Genomic DNA, 14,752 nt, shown 5'->3' with positions numbered 1-14,752 from the left:
ACAATTTTTTTATATATCATATGAATATTATTTCTTTATAATTATCATTTAAAAAGTTGTGAATAAAGACGTAAAGAAAAAATAAAAAAACGTGTTATTATTGTTTAAATGGTTAAATATGTATTATTTTACTGTCATATAATTATAATTTATTTAATCTATTATAATCTATTAGTATATTACATTAAAAAAAGAAAAAAGAAAAAAAACTTGAGTTAATAATTCAAACGGAGAAAACCATTGGTCGTTGTATAAAAAAAATGTAATAAATTTTAACAATTTTTAACTGCTTCAACCATTTTCAAACGGAGTTACTAATTAATATTTAATAATCTGTAAATAGTTGTACCATATTATAATTACAGTCTTTGCATTTATATTGGAACCTCTCTAACAAAAGAAAAAAGACACATGTTATTAATTTTAACCACAACAAAATATCTATATAAAATCTCTATGAAGTAAATTTTACACTAGTGTGATTCATTTTTTTTTTCTTCTCATTTTTATTTTGTTTAGCTTTGTGTCCAATATGGTAAGTTCAAAGTCAACTCAATACTTAATTTACTTATTCAAGTGCTAGAAAGGATTCAGAGATCAATATGATATTCAGAATTGGATATCTCGAAAACAATATAAATAATTTTAAATTTAAAAGATTAAAATAATAAAAATTGTGAACTTGAGAGACTACTTTAGAGATTTTGTCATCATGATTACTTAATGTTATTATATGCCAATTTACCCTAATTAAGTTTGTTATCCACTGATAAGATGATGATTATTATTGTTGTTGTTTTTAATTATTTGTTTATTTTTTTATTTTACTTTTTTTAATCTCAATTGATTAATTTTATATAATACAATAATTTTTAACCTTGTCTTCGTATTTAATGACATGATTCTTTTTACATAAATACATTATGAGAAAGTATAGGAGGCCAATGAAATATTTGTATAATGTGTACAATGGAAGTTTAGAGATGAATTAGAGATATAACCATTAATATAACATTTTTCTATCCGTTTAAATTCTTGGGATGAGTGGTATTATGACATAGTATTAAAACTCTAATTTCAAAAGATCAAAAATTCAATTTTTAGTGAACTCCAAAATCAACTTAAACTTTTGGGATGATTGATTAGCTTCCTAGCGGGACTCATAAATTATTTTATATGTACATTATTATAACGAGGTGATTATAATTTTTTTCACATATATATATTTTTTTCTAACAAAAATTTTTGGATTGCTGGTTTATAGTCTCTAACATGGCACGAAAAAATCTTAGCCTCGAATTAAAAAAACACGGCCCGCAAAGAAAAAAATAAAACAAATCTAGAATTGAACATTGAACATTATTAAAATATTAGGATTGAATCTTCTAAAATTTAAATTTTATTTTAAAAAGAAAAGTGTAATTTTTTATTATTTATTTTATAAGTGAAATAAAAAATAAATATTAAAAAAAAATTATTCAAAAATAAAAAATCACATCTATCTCTAAAATAAAATTTAAATTTTAAAAAATACAAATTCTAAAATATTAATTAGCACTATAAATGAGATAAGATGGAAACGTCTCTATGAGGGCGGGGACATGCCCCTACCTTCTGCCCCCGCGTCCAAAAGTCCTCTCCGTTTCCGTCTCGTCTCTGCAACGGGTAACGGGGTCTTGTATAGCTGGATATTCGGATATTAGTGAATTTTCAAAAGAATAAAGAAAAAATCGAAAAAAATAAAAGAGGCACAATATTAGTTGTTTATATAGCAGCTCACTTTTTCATTCTATAATTTAAATTCATCAATGGCACAAGAGGCACACACACGCTGAACCATTTTGTTTAATTATCCTTATTTAAAAACAACAATACAAGTAATAGTGCTTCTTCAGCAACAACACCCACAATCATATCATCATCATCATCATTAATCAGTAAAACTAATCAGCACCTTCAACAACTTTCTTGCTATAATAATGGTTCCAATCTTCTTACCGGAAGGAAGAACGGCGAAGAGGCTGATGGACAAGCTGCGACGCAGATCGGCGAAGATGATGCTGCAGCGATAACAAAGATTGGCCAAGATCTTACTGGAAGCAGTAACAGAAACTAGGTTGGAGGCGGCGACGTTCAAGCTGCAACGAGGGAAGGTGCCGACGATTCTTCCTCAGACACGAGAAGATGATGATTTTGCGGTGAGGCCGTGAGAGCGAGAGATAGTGGAGGTAGGAGAAGAGGAGCGACGACCGCGAGAGGAGAGCCGGAGAGGTGTAAATTTCTGGGCTGGAATTGTGAGAGGATTTGAATTTTGGAAATGGAGAGAGGATGAGAGTGACGGCAGTGAAATGGGCAAGGGTTTTTCTTTTTCTGAAGTATATATATATATATATACACGGGGTACGGGTCTCCACTCTTGCAGGTATAAAACTATCCCCCATATCAGTCTCCCTTCGCAGGGAGATTTTGCCATGTCTAGACAAATAGATTAGAAGGCTCAGGTGGTAACAGTATACTACATGCAGAAACTAAAACTGACATCCTGTGCTGCCCATCACGTATCGTACAACTATGCACGACACATACGATCTTTTGGTGTGAATGTTTTTAACAATCCACACTATAGAATTTTTTGAATAATCTTTTGAGTGATTATGGTTGTTTGGAATTTATCACACACCACAAAAAATATGCATTTTGACAATTTTATGATCAGAGGTTCAGAGTAATTCATTACCAAACTTGGTAATCAATTATCACAGTCAAATAACCATATTTATTTATATGTTCTTGCAATTTTAGGTAGTGATAATCAATTATATGGCCCGTTAATCAAGTACTAAATGCGTAGAGAATTCTTTCATCTTTTTCAAACTTGGTCAAAAAGGCAATGGCCAAAATTTTGGTTCTACAGTGCTACTACTACAAAGTCAACGTTCCAAACATGAATTCAATTACTTTATCTCTAGAATGAATTGAAACACGATCACCAAGCATCACAAATCATCAAACCCATGAAATCCAATCTTAATAAGCCCATGAGATGCCTACAAATGAACGTGCTGTTTTACTCATTGAAATAATGAATGATTAGTCATCGTGCCTCGACAATAATAATTACTCTGGTGGTGGGCCGAAAAAGAAAAGAAAAAAAAAAATACCTTGATTTCAACCGACTTTGGTTGATTCCCACTGTTGTTTTCACCTAAAAACACAATAATCAAACTGAATTACCACGGTCCACTCTATCAGAGAATGGTTGTTGGAGAGGCTACAGAAATTAAAAAAGGAGGTCAAAGAGGGGATACAGGAGAGCTGGAGCAGAACAGATTAACTTATATGGGCCATTTGGAAAATAAAAAACGCAGTAATTTTCAATCATAGTCAACCAGACATAGCTATAGCAAATGCAGCAGTCCTAACATTAGAGTATAATAATACAAAAGAGGCAAATAATCCAAAACAGAAAGAAAGAGCAACAGTAAGAATATTACCAGTAGTGTGGAGAGCGCCCCCAAAAGAGTGGTTGAAAGTTAACGTTGATGCTGCTTTCTCTGAAAAGAAGGGGACAAGGTCGTTTGCAATTGTGATCAAGAACGCATAAGGCCGAATCAGAGGGAATCAAGAGTGGGAATGATTGCTGGAAGATAGATGTAATTATTGAAGATATTCACTCCTTGAGCCACGAACTACCTTCATGTGGATTTAACACCTTACGAGAAGCCACTACTCTATAGATAGACATTACAAATCAAGGAGTTGTAGGTTTGACGGATGATATTTCTTCAGCTTAAGTAGTTGGATTCTGTTGCTATTTTTTGAGGAGGACCTTATATATCACAATCACATCTTATGTTTGCAAATGATTTTATTTTATTTTGTAAAGCCAAGAAAACTCAAGTGTAATTAGTTACTTAAAGTTTCAGGCATAAAGGTGAATTTTGACAAATTCAGAGCTCTTTGTTCTCAAAATGTATCCAAACATAGAAAAGAGATCTTCGCAAGTATATCAACCATACGTTTTGCTAATTAATTGGGAATTATCTTAGTGTTCCTCTGATCTTGGTGCTAAAGTATCAAGATCAATCTTTAATGATATTATTGATGAAGTCCAATTATATTGAACTCTTGGAAGGATAGCTTTTTTAATAGAGCTGGTCAAATCCGTCTAGTCAAGTCGGTCATTGCTTCTATACTAGTATACTGGATGCAAGTAACCTTCTTTTCGAATATTATTTGTCATGAGATTAACAAAACTATAGGGCATTTTGTGTGGAGTGGTAAGTAATCTTGTGGTTTGCAGTTAACTTCTTGGAAGATCCTCACCACTTCTAAGAGGTAAGTAGGCTTAGGCTTCAAATATTCTTGGATTATGAATGTTGCTCTTGACAAATTGGTCTCGTAATTTCTTTAACATCATGATAAATTTATTTGATATTAAGGTTGCGGTGGCAGTTTCTCCTACTTGGAAAGCAATTCTCAAAGCAGCTAATATTTTAAGAGATGGTTTTGTTTGGAATGGAGAATCTCTTGCAGATTCATTTTGTTTTTCTAACTCTGATTGTGATGGCGAAAGAAATGATGTAATTCATATATCTAACTAACACTCAATTGCGAGTAAGGGATCTTTTTTACCATTTTGAGTGGCATCTAAATAGATTGACGACAATGATGGATGCTGAATTGGAAAACGACACTAAGGGACATCAAATCTTTGTTGCATCGAAACTTGGCCCTGGTTGGTGGTAGAGACATTCGTCTTTCAAAATTTGTTCTGCTAAAGGAGGATATTCTTGGTTATTTGGTCGAGATAATTCATGTGATTTATCGATAAATTAGAACTGAGTGTGGAAACTGAGAATTTCAGGAAAAATTCACCTCGTTTGGTTGACCATTTTCCCCAAGCATTGCAAACAACTATTTTTAGATTTCAATTATGTCTCGCTCCCATAGATTCTTTTCAAAGATGTTAGCATCGATTGGAAACAATTTTTCACTGTCTTCAGGATTGTAATCGAACCTGTGATGTATGGAGTCAATTGGGAGTTCTAACATTTCCTTCTTTCAAAACTTTCACTCATTTTTCATTGGTTCCAATGGAACTGAGAGTATGCGTCAATTCACTTTCCTTGTAGGCCTTTGGAGCATTTGGCTAGATTGGAATGATTTAGTTAACGATAGAAACTATATCTTCTGTCATAAAAGATGTTTATCGTTCTCGTTATTTGGTAACAGAATTTATATCGGCTGCTTTACTGTCATGTCTTGTTTTGTGTCCAACTCCTTTATCTATATGTGGACACATTCTCAAGTTAGGTTTGTCAAATTAAATTTTGATAGGAACTCTTTTGAAGATGTTGCAAGAGCTAGATTTTGATGTTTAATTAGAGGGTGTTCTAGTCAAGTTTCAGAAGTTAATATATTGAGAGCTGAACTTTTTGCTATTTAGTGTGCAGTTCTTTCTAGTTAATAATTGAAAAGTGCCGAAAGATCATACAGAGAAGAAATTTTGAACTAAAGCAACAAGAACATGGGTTGTCCATTTTGTTCTAATTCAAAGGAATACTAATAAAATTGCAGACTTGATAGTAAAACGAGGTGCACAATTAGATTCTGATATGGTTCTATAATTTCAACTATAATGAGTGATTGCGGTTCTTCTAAACCTACTTTTATATAATTTCTTAATTTCTATTTGCTTTGTGTTTCTGTTTTCGTTTCTCTTCCTTTACTTTGTTTAAAAAAAATGCTCAATGCAAGACGAGCATCAGTACGATACTAAATACACATGCATACATACAGATATTTTGCTAATTAAATCAATTATTCAATTGCTAAATAAAGTTTATCATTGCTTCGTTGAACTGTCAAGTATCAACTATATCATTTATGATTTATCCCTTAGGACATTATATTCATATACAAACTTTTGGACGGTGTGATTTTATATATTTCCCTAACAAACTTTCATCCTTTTCTTTTTTTTTTTCATTTTTCTTTTTTTTTCCTCTATATCCAATTTCAAATTCCACTACACACCTTTAAAATTAAAACTCACAACATTTTCTATATATTAAATGAATTTTGAAAAATAAAAAAGGCAAGAAAAGAAATTAAATGTTCATACCAAACCGGATGCATCAGGAAGACCTTGATGAAAATCATGATGATCTCTTGCCGGAGCAGATGAACTGGGGCGCTTTCTGCCAGCGCCGGCGACGATGGAGCGGCAAATTGGGCAATTCGTGTGGTTGCTGAGCCACAAGTTGATGCAGTCAGCGTGAAACGAATGCTTACAATCGCTAAGTTGCCGGAGTTTCTCGCCGTCGGCGAAAGCCGACAAGCATACCGGACACTCGCTGCCTATCTCCTTCACGTGAGAGTCCTTCTGGTACCGAAATTCAGCAACAGCGGTGGCGATGACGCTGTCCCCGTCGCGGGACTCACTGGAATGCTCGCCGGAATTTCGCTCCGGTTGCCGGCGGCAAGACGGGCAGCCGTAGGCGAAGATAAAGGTGTAGATTACGGCGGGCAGTGTGACCATGGCAACGATGGCGAGGAGGAATTCGAGGGGAGAGAGGTCGAAGGAGCTCGAACCGCCCGGAAAAGGCGGCGGCGGGGTATTAAGGATCGCAATTTGAGCGGGGGAGAGCGGAGGAGCATTGAAAACAAGCTGCGATGATGGTGGTGGTGGCGGCAACAGCGACGGTGATAGAGTGTGAGTGGTGGTGGTGGTTGGCTTGTCCATGATTGGGGTTCAAGAAGATAAGTGAGTAGTAGTTTGACTAATAATAGTAAGAATTATTATTATGTGGTTATGCTTTAGGTTGTGTTTGGTTTTGATTGTTACTTATTTATTTATTTATTTAGGTTTTGGTCTTCCTGTGATAATTTTTGAGTAAAAAGTGGTTGGGAATTGGAGAAGTTTGTCTACTTCATTTGTTAGGGTGATGACAGTGATAGCTCTTTGTGGATGGCGGTGTTTGTTTCTTAGGAGTGTATTTTTTTAGTGTCCAATAATTGATTAGGGTGATGTATGTGGAGTAAATGAATTTCTTTTGTGACTGAGGTATCTTCTCCTTCAAATTGTATCATATACGTTGACATTTCACCATTTTAGGACGGAGTAACAGAGGAAGCTATTATTTGTGCAATAAAATTAAGAAGACAAACAAAATAATTAAAATTATTTTATTTAATATTTATTAATTTATTTTAGTTATCAAATATTTTTATTATTTGTGTAATAATATTATAATAAACAAAAATAACATTTATTTTTCAGACTAAAACCAAATTAATAAATGTTTTCCTTAGGTTATAAGAATATAAAAAAAATAACTTTAGAGACAAAAGTAAACGTATGTGTATTTAATGTTAGAGTGTACAGTACTGATTTAATCATCTTAATTTTATGCTCAAACATTTAAAACGTTTTATTTTTATTTAAAATATTTTATTTTATTTTAGGTTTTTAATTAAAATTAAATTTTTTTTAAAATATTCTTCCTTTGATTTTAATTTTTTTATACATAACAACAAAAATCGTAATTATAATAGCCAGTTGTTGCAAAATAACAGAATAATAAGAGAAAAAAATATAATAAGAGATGAAAATACTATATTTTTAAAATAAAAACTTTAATTATAATTAGAAGATTAAAATAAAATAAAATAAAATATTTAGAATAAAAATAGAATATTTCAAATATTAGAGACGAAATTAAGATTTAGTCTAAATATTAAGAAATAAAAGAATATTTTATTCTTAATGTAATAAAAAGTTTCAACTGATAAAACTTTTATATTTTTGTATTTTTTATAAATAGTTAGTAGCAAAATTTATTTTATAAAAGTTAAATTTTGAATTTAGTGTTAAGGATTGTTAATAATATAGATTTTACGCTTAAAGTTCTCAAGTCTCAACTTTACTTATGGATAATGGTTGTTTTGGGAGTTACTTGAAACTGGATCGTATTTAGGCCTAAACGTAAGGTCCAGATTCTTTGTGAGACAGCGCCCGACTTGTTTTGTGTCAAGTGGTCGCCGTCCGAGTTCTTAGTGAGGAGATAGGGGATAGTACCTGCAAGACACTCCAATACTTAAGTTAGCAAGGGTACAAGTAGGTTTATAGTAGATTGGATCTTAAGTATACCTGAGAGGTATCGGTGTATTTATAGGTGATGAGCCAATAACCACCATTGGAGTAGTCCCACCTTCGTCGGCAGGTAACCGTCCCCTTTATTCAGGGGTTGTTAAGATCTCTCTTCTAGAAGTAGATGAGAGATAGTAAGGATTAGGTATAACTTCTTCAGGAGGGAGTTATCACTTGTTAGCATTCTGTCCAACCTCTTAAGAGGTCGGCTACTTGATAACTCTCTTATGGGCTTTTTCTGTTTTGGGCATGGCTTAAGTTTTAAGCCAGGGTATGAACAGTGTCCTTGTTTGAGTCCGACCTTTTACTCAGGTCGTACTCAAGCATATGAGAAGTTGGACAGGTGTTGGTAAGTAGGATTATCACGTCGGGATTTTTAGGTCTCTGTCTTCAAGTTGGAAACCCGACGTGATTTTGAAACGTCAACCATCGCATCTGTTGGGTTTCAATTTTGACATGTTGGGTGCGGCTACATTGGTAACCGGGCACGTCATTGAATGAGGGAGGAATTTTACATTTTTGCCCCATGGGTCTTATAAATACCTTTCCCTCTTCTCACTCTTCTTTTTTCGTTTCCTCTTATTCTGTCTTAAGCTTTTCTTCTCTCAAGCTTTCTTCTTTTGTTTTCTTTCTGCAAAGAACTTCCTTCTTGTGTTTTCTTTCTAGTGCTGAGCGTTTTATCGTGCTGCTCCTTGAGGCGTTAGGATCATTTGTTTGCTTTTTGCTGTTTGCAGGTGTCCTTTGTTTCTTCCTCCAGGTTGGTTTTGTATCTTTCCTTTTTTTTCTGTCTACATTCACTATGTGGTTGGCCTTGTTTTCTTGTGAACTTTTTTTGTGTATTTTTTAGGACTGAAATCTTGCATAGATGTAAAATCTTGTTTGTTGTTGTTGCTGTTTTTGGATTTACTGTTTCCGTAGTTTTTTGCCTTTTCGTACTTTCATGGAAGTTGGTTCTTTCGTATTTTTTTGTTTACTGCACTACTGTGATACTGTAGTTGTCTCCTTTGTGTGTTTTGATGCTCCTAAATGAAATTTTTTTGGCTTTGGGAGACAATTTCATTTTTCTTTTTCCAGAGATGCTCCCTCTGTGTTTACTGTTGATTCTTTTTGTCTGAAAAAAGGCTTTCTGCTTGTTTCTGACTTGTAGTGATGAGTTTTCGACTTATAGTGATAATTTTTGTTTTATAATATAGGTATATCTCTTTTATATGTCTCGTTCAATTGTCTCGAGAATGTCATCCAAGGTACCCAAAGAGTTGTCGAGATGGGTAGATATCTCGGTCCTTTCTGCAGTTCCCGTAGTAGATAATGTGTTTGTAGATGAATTTCGTAGGCACCATAGGGTTTGTAGCTCTAGGGATGGCAAGGAAAAGTAAGAAATAGTAGCCCCCGACCCGGAAGACCAAGTTTTCTTTAACAGAGTTACCACGTCGAAACCCCACTTTCTCTTCATGTATGACTGCTTTTTTACCCGACTTGGGTTGATTTTTCTATTTTTCGTTTTTGAAATCGATGTCTTGTCTTTCTGTAAAATGGCTCCCACCCAACTTCACCCGAATTCCTAGGATTTTATGAAAATCTACCAGCTCGTGAGTCGTGAGCTTGATTTTTTGATCTCTTTGAAGATCTTTTTCTTCTTATTTCAGCTCACAAGACCTTTCAGTTCTACCAATAAACAACAATGGGTTTCTTTTCAAGCTATACAAGGTCGGAAGGTATTCTCTATTTTCGATAAGTCGTTCCATGATTTCAAAAACTTCTTTTTTAAGGTTCGGCCTGTTGAAGGTCACCATCTATTTTTCCTTAATGAAAAGAATGAACCTCGCTTCCAACTATATTGGGTAGAGTCCAATCCTATCGATAAGTATAACCTAGTAGATTTGGATGAGGTTGAGGAGCCTATTGTAGAGTTCTTCCGAGAGGCTTGGGGACGGACTCCAACCTTGATACGAAGAAGTTTCTTCTTGAAAAGCCAAGTTATGTTCGTACCGAGTTAGGTAGTTATTGCTATTATTGTAAATATTAGTTGTTGTCTCAAGTTGTTTCTAATTCTTGATGTTCTTGTGCTGAAAAAAATTAAGAGTGGTTCAAAGGCATATCAGAAGGTACAAGAGGCCAAGAGGAACGCTAGAGCTCGAGCTCTCCAGCTTCACGATTCATGGAGGTCGGATACTCCTTCTCTGACCAAATGAGATTCGGGCACTTCTTCTCAGTCTAAGTTGGTATCAAGTCGTCATCATCATCGTCCTCCTCCTCCTCATCCTCCTCCTTTTGTTGTTACCCCTCCTATTCCTACCTTCTCGGATCCGACTTCCAAAAAGTGAAAAACTTTAGAATTTGAAAGTATCAATATTTATGATACTGGTTTTGATGGGGTGAATTTTTGTGATAGACACATCCTTCCTCACAGCTTAATTGCCATGGATGATGTTTCAATCAAAAAACATCTCCAAGTTTTGATCCGAGGTAGAATTTGGATTCTCTGGAGACCTTACAAGCCGAGGTGACCTCCCTCAGTGAACAAAAGAAGGAGTGGGACGAAGAGAAGTCTAGGTTGAAATCCGATCTCCTTAAAGCTCGGGAAAATAAAAAGCAATCTGTAGCTACTTGTGCGATGGCTGAAGGCTTGAAGAAGAAAGCCGAAGAAAGTTATACCCGAGTTTTTTGGAGAAAACTTGGATCTGAAGGAGGAGGTGAATGGTGCGCGAAATTGTGAACAATACTTTTTCACAACTCAAATAATCCCCGGTAATGGCTCCAAGAACTTGGTGGCTCAATACCGTGGCATTACACAACTTCGCACAACTAACCAGCAAGTGCACTGGGTCGTCCAAGTAATAAACCTTACGTGAGTAAGGGTCGATCCCACGGAGATTGTTAGTATTGAAGCAAGCTATGGTCATCTTGTAAATCTTAGTCAGCAAACTCAGATGTATATGGTGATGAACGAAATAACATAAAAGTAAGGATAGATCTTATGTAATTCATTGGTGTAAGAGCTTCAGAAGTGTATGAAGATGCCTTCCCTTCCGTCTCTCTGCTTTCCTAATGCCTTCATCCAATCCTTTCTTACTCCTTTCCATGGCAAGCTCGTGTAAGGTTTCACTGTTGTCAGCAGCTACCTCCCATACCGCGCAGTGAAAGCTAATGCACACACTCTGTCACAGTGCTGCCAATCACCGGTTTGGTTCCCTCCCCTACCGGAATAGAATAACTCTTTTTGCGTCTGTCACTAACGCCCAGTAGGTTACAGGTTTGAAGCACGTCACAGTCATTCAATCATTGAATCCTACTCAGAATACCACAGACAAGGTTAGACCTTCCGGATTCTCTTGAATGCTGCCATCAGTTCTTGCCTATACCACGAAGACTCTGATCTCACGGAATGGCTGGCTCGTTTGTCAGGCGAGCACTCGGTTGTCAGGCGATCAACCATGCATCGTGCAATCCGGAATCCAAGAGTATTCACTAAGCCTCAAATGCTTGTAGAACAAGAGTGGTTGTCAGTCACCTTGTTCATAGTGAGAATGATGATGATGTCAATCATCACCTTCATCAAGTTGAAGAACAGTGATATCTTGGTAAAAGAACAAGCGGAATTGAAAGAAGAACTATAGTAATTGCTTAATACTCGAGGTACAGCAGAGCTCCACACCTTAATCTATGGTGTGTAGAAACTCCACCGTTGAAAATACATAAGAACAAGGTCTAGGCATGGCCGTGAGGCCAGCCTCCCAATGATCAAAGGATCTAAAATAATCCCCTGATGATAAATACAATAGTAAAAGGTCCTACTTATAGAAAACTAGTAGCCTAAGGTGTACTGAAATGAGTAAATGACATAAAAATCCTCTTCCGGGCCCACTTGGTGTGTGCTTGGGCTGAGCAATGAAGCAAATTTCGTGTAGAGACTCTTCTTGGAGTTAAACGCCAGCTTTGGTGCTAGTTTGGGCGTTTAACTCCCATTTGGGTGCCAGTTCCAGCGTTTAACGCTGGGATTTCTTGAGGTGACTTTGAACGCCGGTTTGGGCCATCAATCTTGGGCAAAGTATGGACTATCATATATTGCTGGAAAGCCCAGGATGTCTACTTTCCAACGCCGTTGAGAGCGCGCCAATTGGGCTTCTGTAGCTCCAGAAAATCCGCTTCGAGTGCAGGGAGGTCAGAATCCAACAACATCTGCAGTCCTTTTTGGTCTCTGGATCAGATTTTTGCTCAGGTCCCTCAATTTCAGCCAGAAAATACCTGAAATCACAGAAAAACACACAAACTCATAGTAAAGTCCAGAAAAGTGAATTTTAACTAAAAACTAATAAAAATATACAAAACTAACTAGATCATATCAAAAACATACTAAAAACAATGCCAAAAGCACAAATCATCCGCTCATCACAACACCAAACTTAAATTGTTGCTTGTCCCCAAGCAACTGAAAATCAAATAAGATAAAAGGAGAGAATATGCAATGAATTCCAAAAACATCTGTGAAGATCAGTATAATTAGATGAGCGGGGCTTTTTAACTTTTTGCCTCTGAACAGTTTTGGCATCTCAATCTATCCTTTGAAATTCAGAATGGTTGGCTTCTTTAGGAACTTAGAATCCAGATAGTGTTAATGATTCTCCTAGTAAGGTATGATGATTCTTGAACATAGCTATTTATTGAGTCTTGGCTGTGGCCCAAAGCACTCTGTCTTTCCAGTATTACCACCGGATACATACATGCCACAGACACATAATTGGGTGAACCTTTTCAGATTGTGACTTAGCTTTGCTAAAGTCCCCAATTAGAGGTGTCCAGGGTTCTTAAGCACACTCTTATTTGCCTTGGATCACACTCTTATTATTATTATTTTTTTTTCGTTTTCTTTTTTTTCTCTTTTTTTTTCGGTTTTTTTTTTTTTTGAATAGCAATGCTTTTTCTTGCTTCAAGAATCATTTTATTGATTTTTCAGATCCTCAATAACATGTCTCCTTTTTCATCATTCTTTCAAGAGCCAACATTCATGAACCACAAATTCAAGATCATATGCACTGTTTAAGCATACATTCAGAGAACAAAAATATTGCCACCACATCAAAATAATTAACTATTATAAAATTCAAAATTCATGCAATTCTTCCTTTTTCAATTAAGCACATTTTTATTCAAGAAAGGTGATGGATTCATAGGACATTCATAACTTTAAGGCATAGACACTAAGACACTAATGATCATAAGACACAAGCATGGATAACATAAAGCACTAAAATTCGAAAAACAAAGGAATAAAGAACAAGGAAATCAAGGAATGGGTCCACCTCAGTGATGGCGGCTCTTCCTTGCTTTGAAGGTCCTATGGAGTGCTTGAGCTCCTCAATGTCTCTTCCTTGCCTTTGTTGCTCCTCTCTCATGATTCTTTGTTCTTCTCTAATTTCATGGAGGAGAATGGAGTGTTCTTGGTGCTCCACCCTTAGTTGTCCCATATTGGAACTCAACTCTCCTAGGGAGGTGTTTAGTTGCCCCCAATAGTCTTGTGGAGGAAAATTCATCCCTTGAGGAATCTCAGGGATCTCATGATGAGTGGGATCTCTTGTGTACTCCATCCTTTTCTTAGTGATGGGCTTGTCCTCATCAATGGTGATGTCTCCCTCTATGTCAACTCCCACTGAATAACAGAGGTGACAAATGAGGTGAGGAAAGGCTAACCTTGCCAAGGTAGAGGTCTTGTCCGCCACTATAGAGTTCTTGGGCTATAACCTCATGAACCTCTATTTCTTCTCCAATCATGATGCTATGGATCATGATAGCCCGGTCTATGGTAACTTCGGACCGGTTGCTAGGGAATGATTGAGCGTTGTATGAACTCTAACCATCCTCTAGCCACGGGTTTGAGGTCATGCCTTCTCAATTGGACCGGCTTTCCTCTTGAATCTTGCTTCCATTGTGCGCCCTCTTCACATATGACTGTGAGGACTTGGTCCAACCTTTGATCAAAGTTGACCCTTCTAGTGTAAGGATGCTCATCTCCTTGCATCATAGGCAAGTTGAACGCCACCCTCACACTTTCCGGACTAAAATCCAGTATTTCCCCCGAACCATAGTAAGATATTCTTTGGATCCGGGTTCACACTTTGGTCATGGTTCTTGGTGATCCATGCATTGGCATAGAACTCTTGAACCATCAAGATTTTGACTTGTTGAATGGGGTTGGTAAGTACTTCCCAACCTCTTCTTCGGATCTCATGGCGGATCTCCGGATATTCACCCTTTTTGAGTGAAAAGGGGACTTCGGGGATCACCTTCTTCAAGGCCACAACTTCATAGAAGTGGTCTTGATGCACCCTTGAGAGGAATCTATCCATCTCCCATGACTCGGAGGTGGAAGCCTTTGCCTTCCCTTTCCTCTTTCTAGAGGTTTCTCCGGCCTTGGATGCCATAAATGGTTATGGAAAAACGAAAAAGCAACGCTTTCACCACACCAAACTTAAAATGTTTGCTCGTCCTCGAGCAAAAGAAGAAGAAGAGAGTAGAAGAAGAAGAAATGAGGAAGAGGGAGATGGTGGTGTATTCGGCCAAGGAGGGGGAGAAGTGGTGTTTAGGTAGGGAAAATGAAGG

General features: G+C 36.4%; 1 protein-coding gene across 1 annotated transcript; it reads right to left on the bottom strand.

Annotated features, from left to right (window-relative positions):
- Nucleotides 1–5,831: 5,831 nt before the first annotated feature.
- LOC130960764 (RING-H2 finger protein ATL33-like) lies at nt 5,832–6,851 on the bottom strand. Its single transcript, XM_057886227.1, has one exon. It carries the CDS (start codon nt 6,746–6,748, stop codon nt 6,122–6,124), a length of 627 nt encoding a protein of 208 aa, XP_057742210.1. The 5' UTR covers nt 6,749–6,851; the 3' UTR covers nt 5,832–6,121.
- Nucleotides 6,852–14,752: the final 7,901 nt, after the last annotated feature.

This window comes from Arachis stenosperma, chromosome 2 (assembly GCF_014773155.1).
Source record: "Arachis stenosperma cultivar V10309 chromosome 2, arast.V10309.gnm1.PFL2, whole genome shotgun sequence".
Classification (NCBI taxonomy): domain Eukaryota; kingdom Viridiplantae; phylum Streptophyta; class Magnoliopsida; order Fabales; family Fabaceae; genus Arachis; species Arachis stenosperma.
Note: the sequence above shows the minus strand (reverse complement) of the source record. Positions and strands in the feature narration are given on the sequence as shown.

Coding starts and splice junctions, on each gene's coding strand:
- LOC130960764 (XM_057886227.1), bottom strand. CDS start 6,748: ATGGACAAGCCAACCACCACCACCACTCACACTCTATCACCGTCGCTG.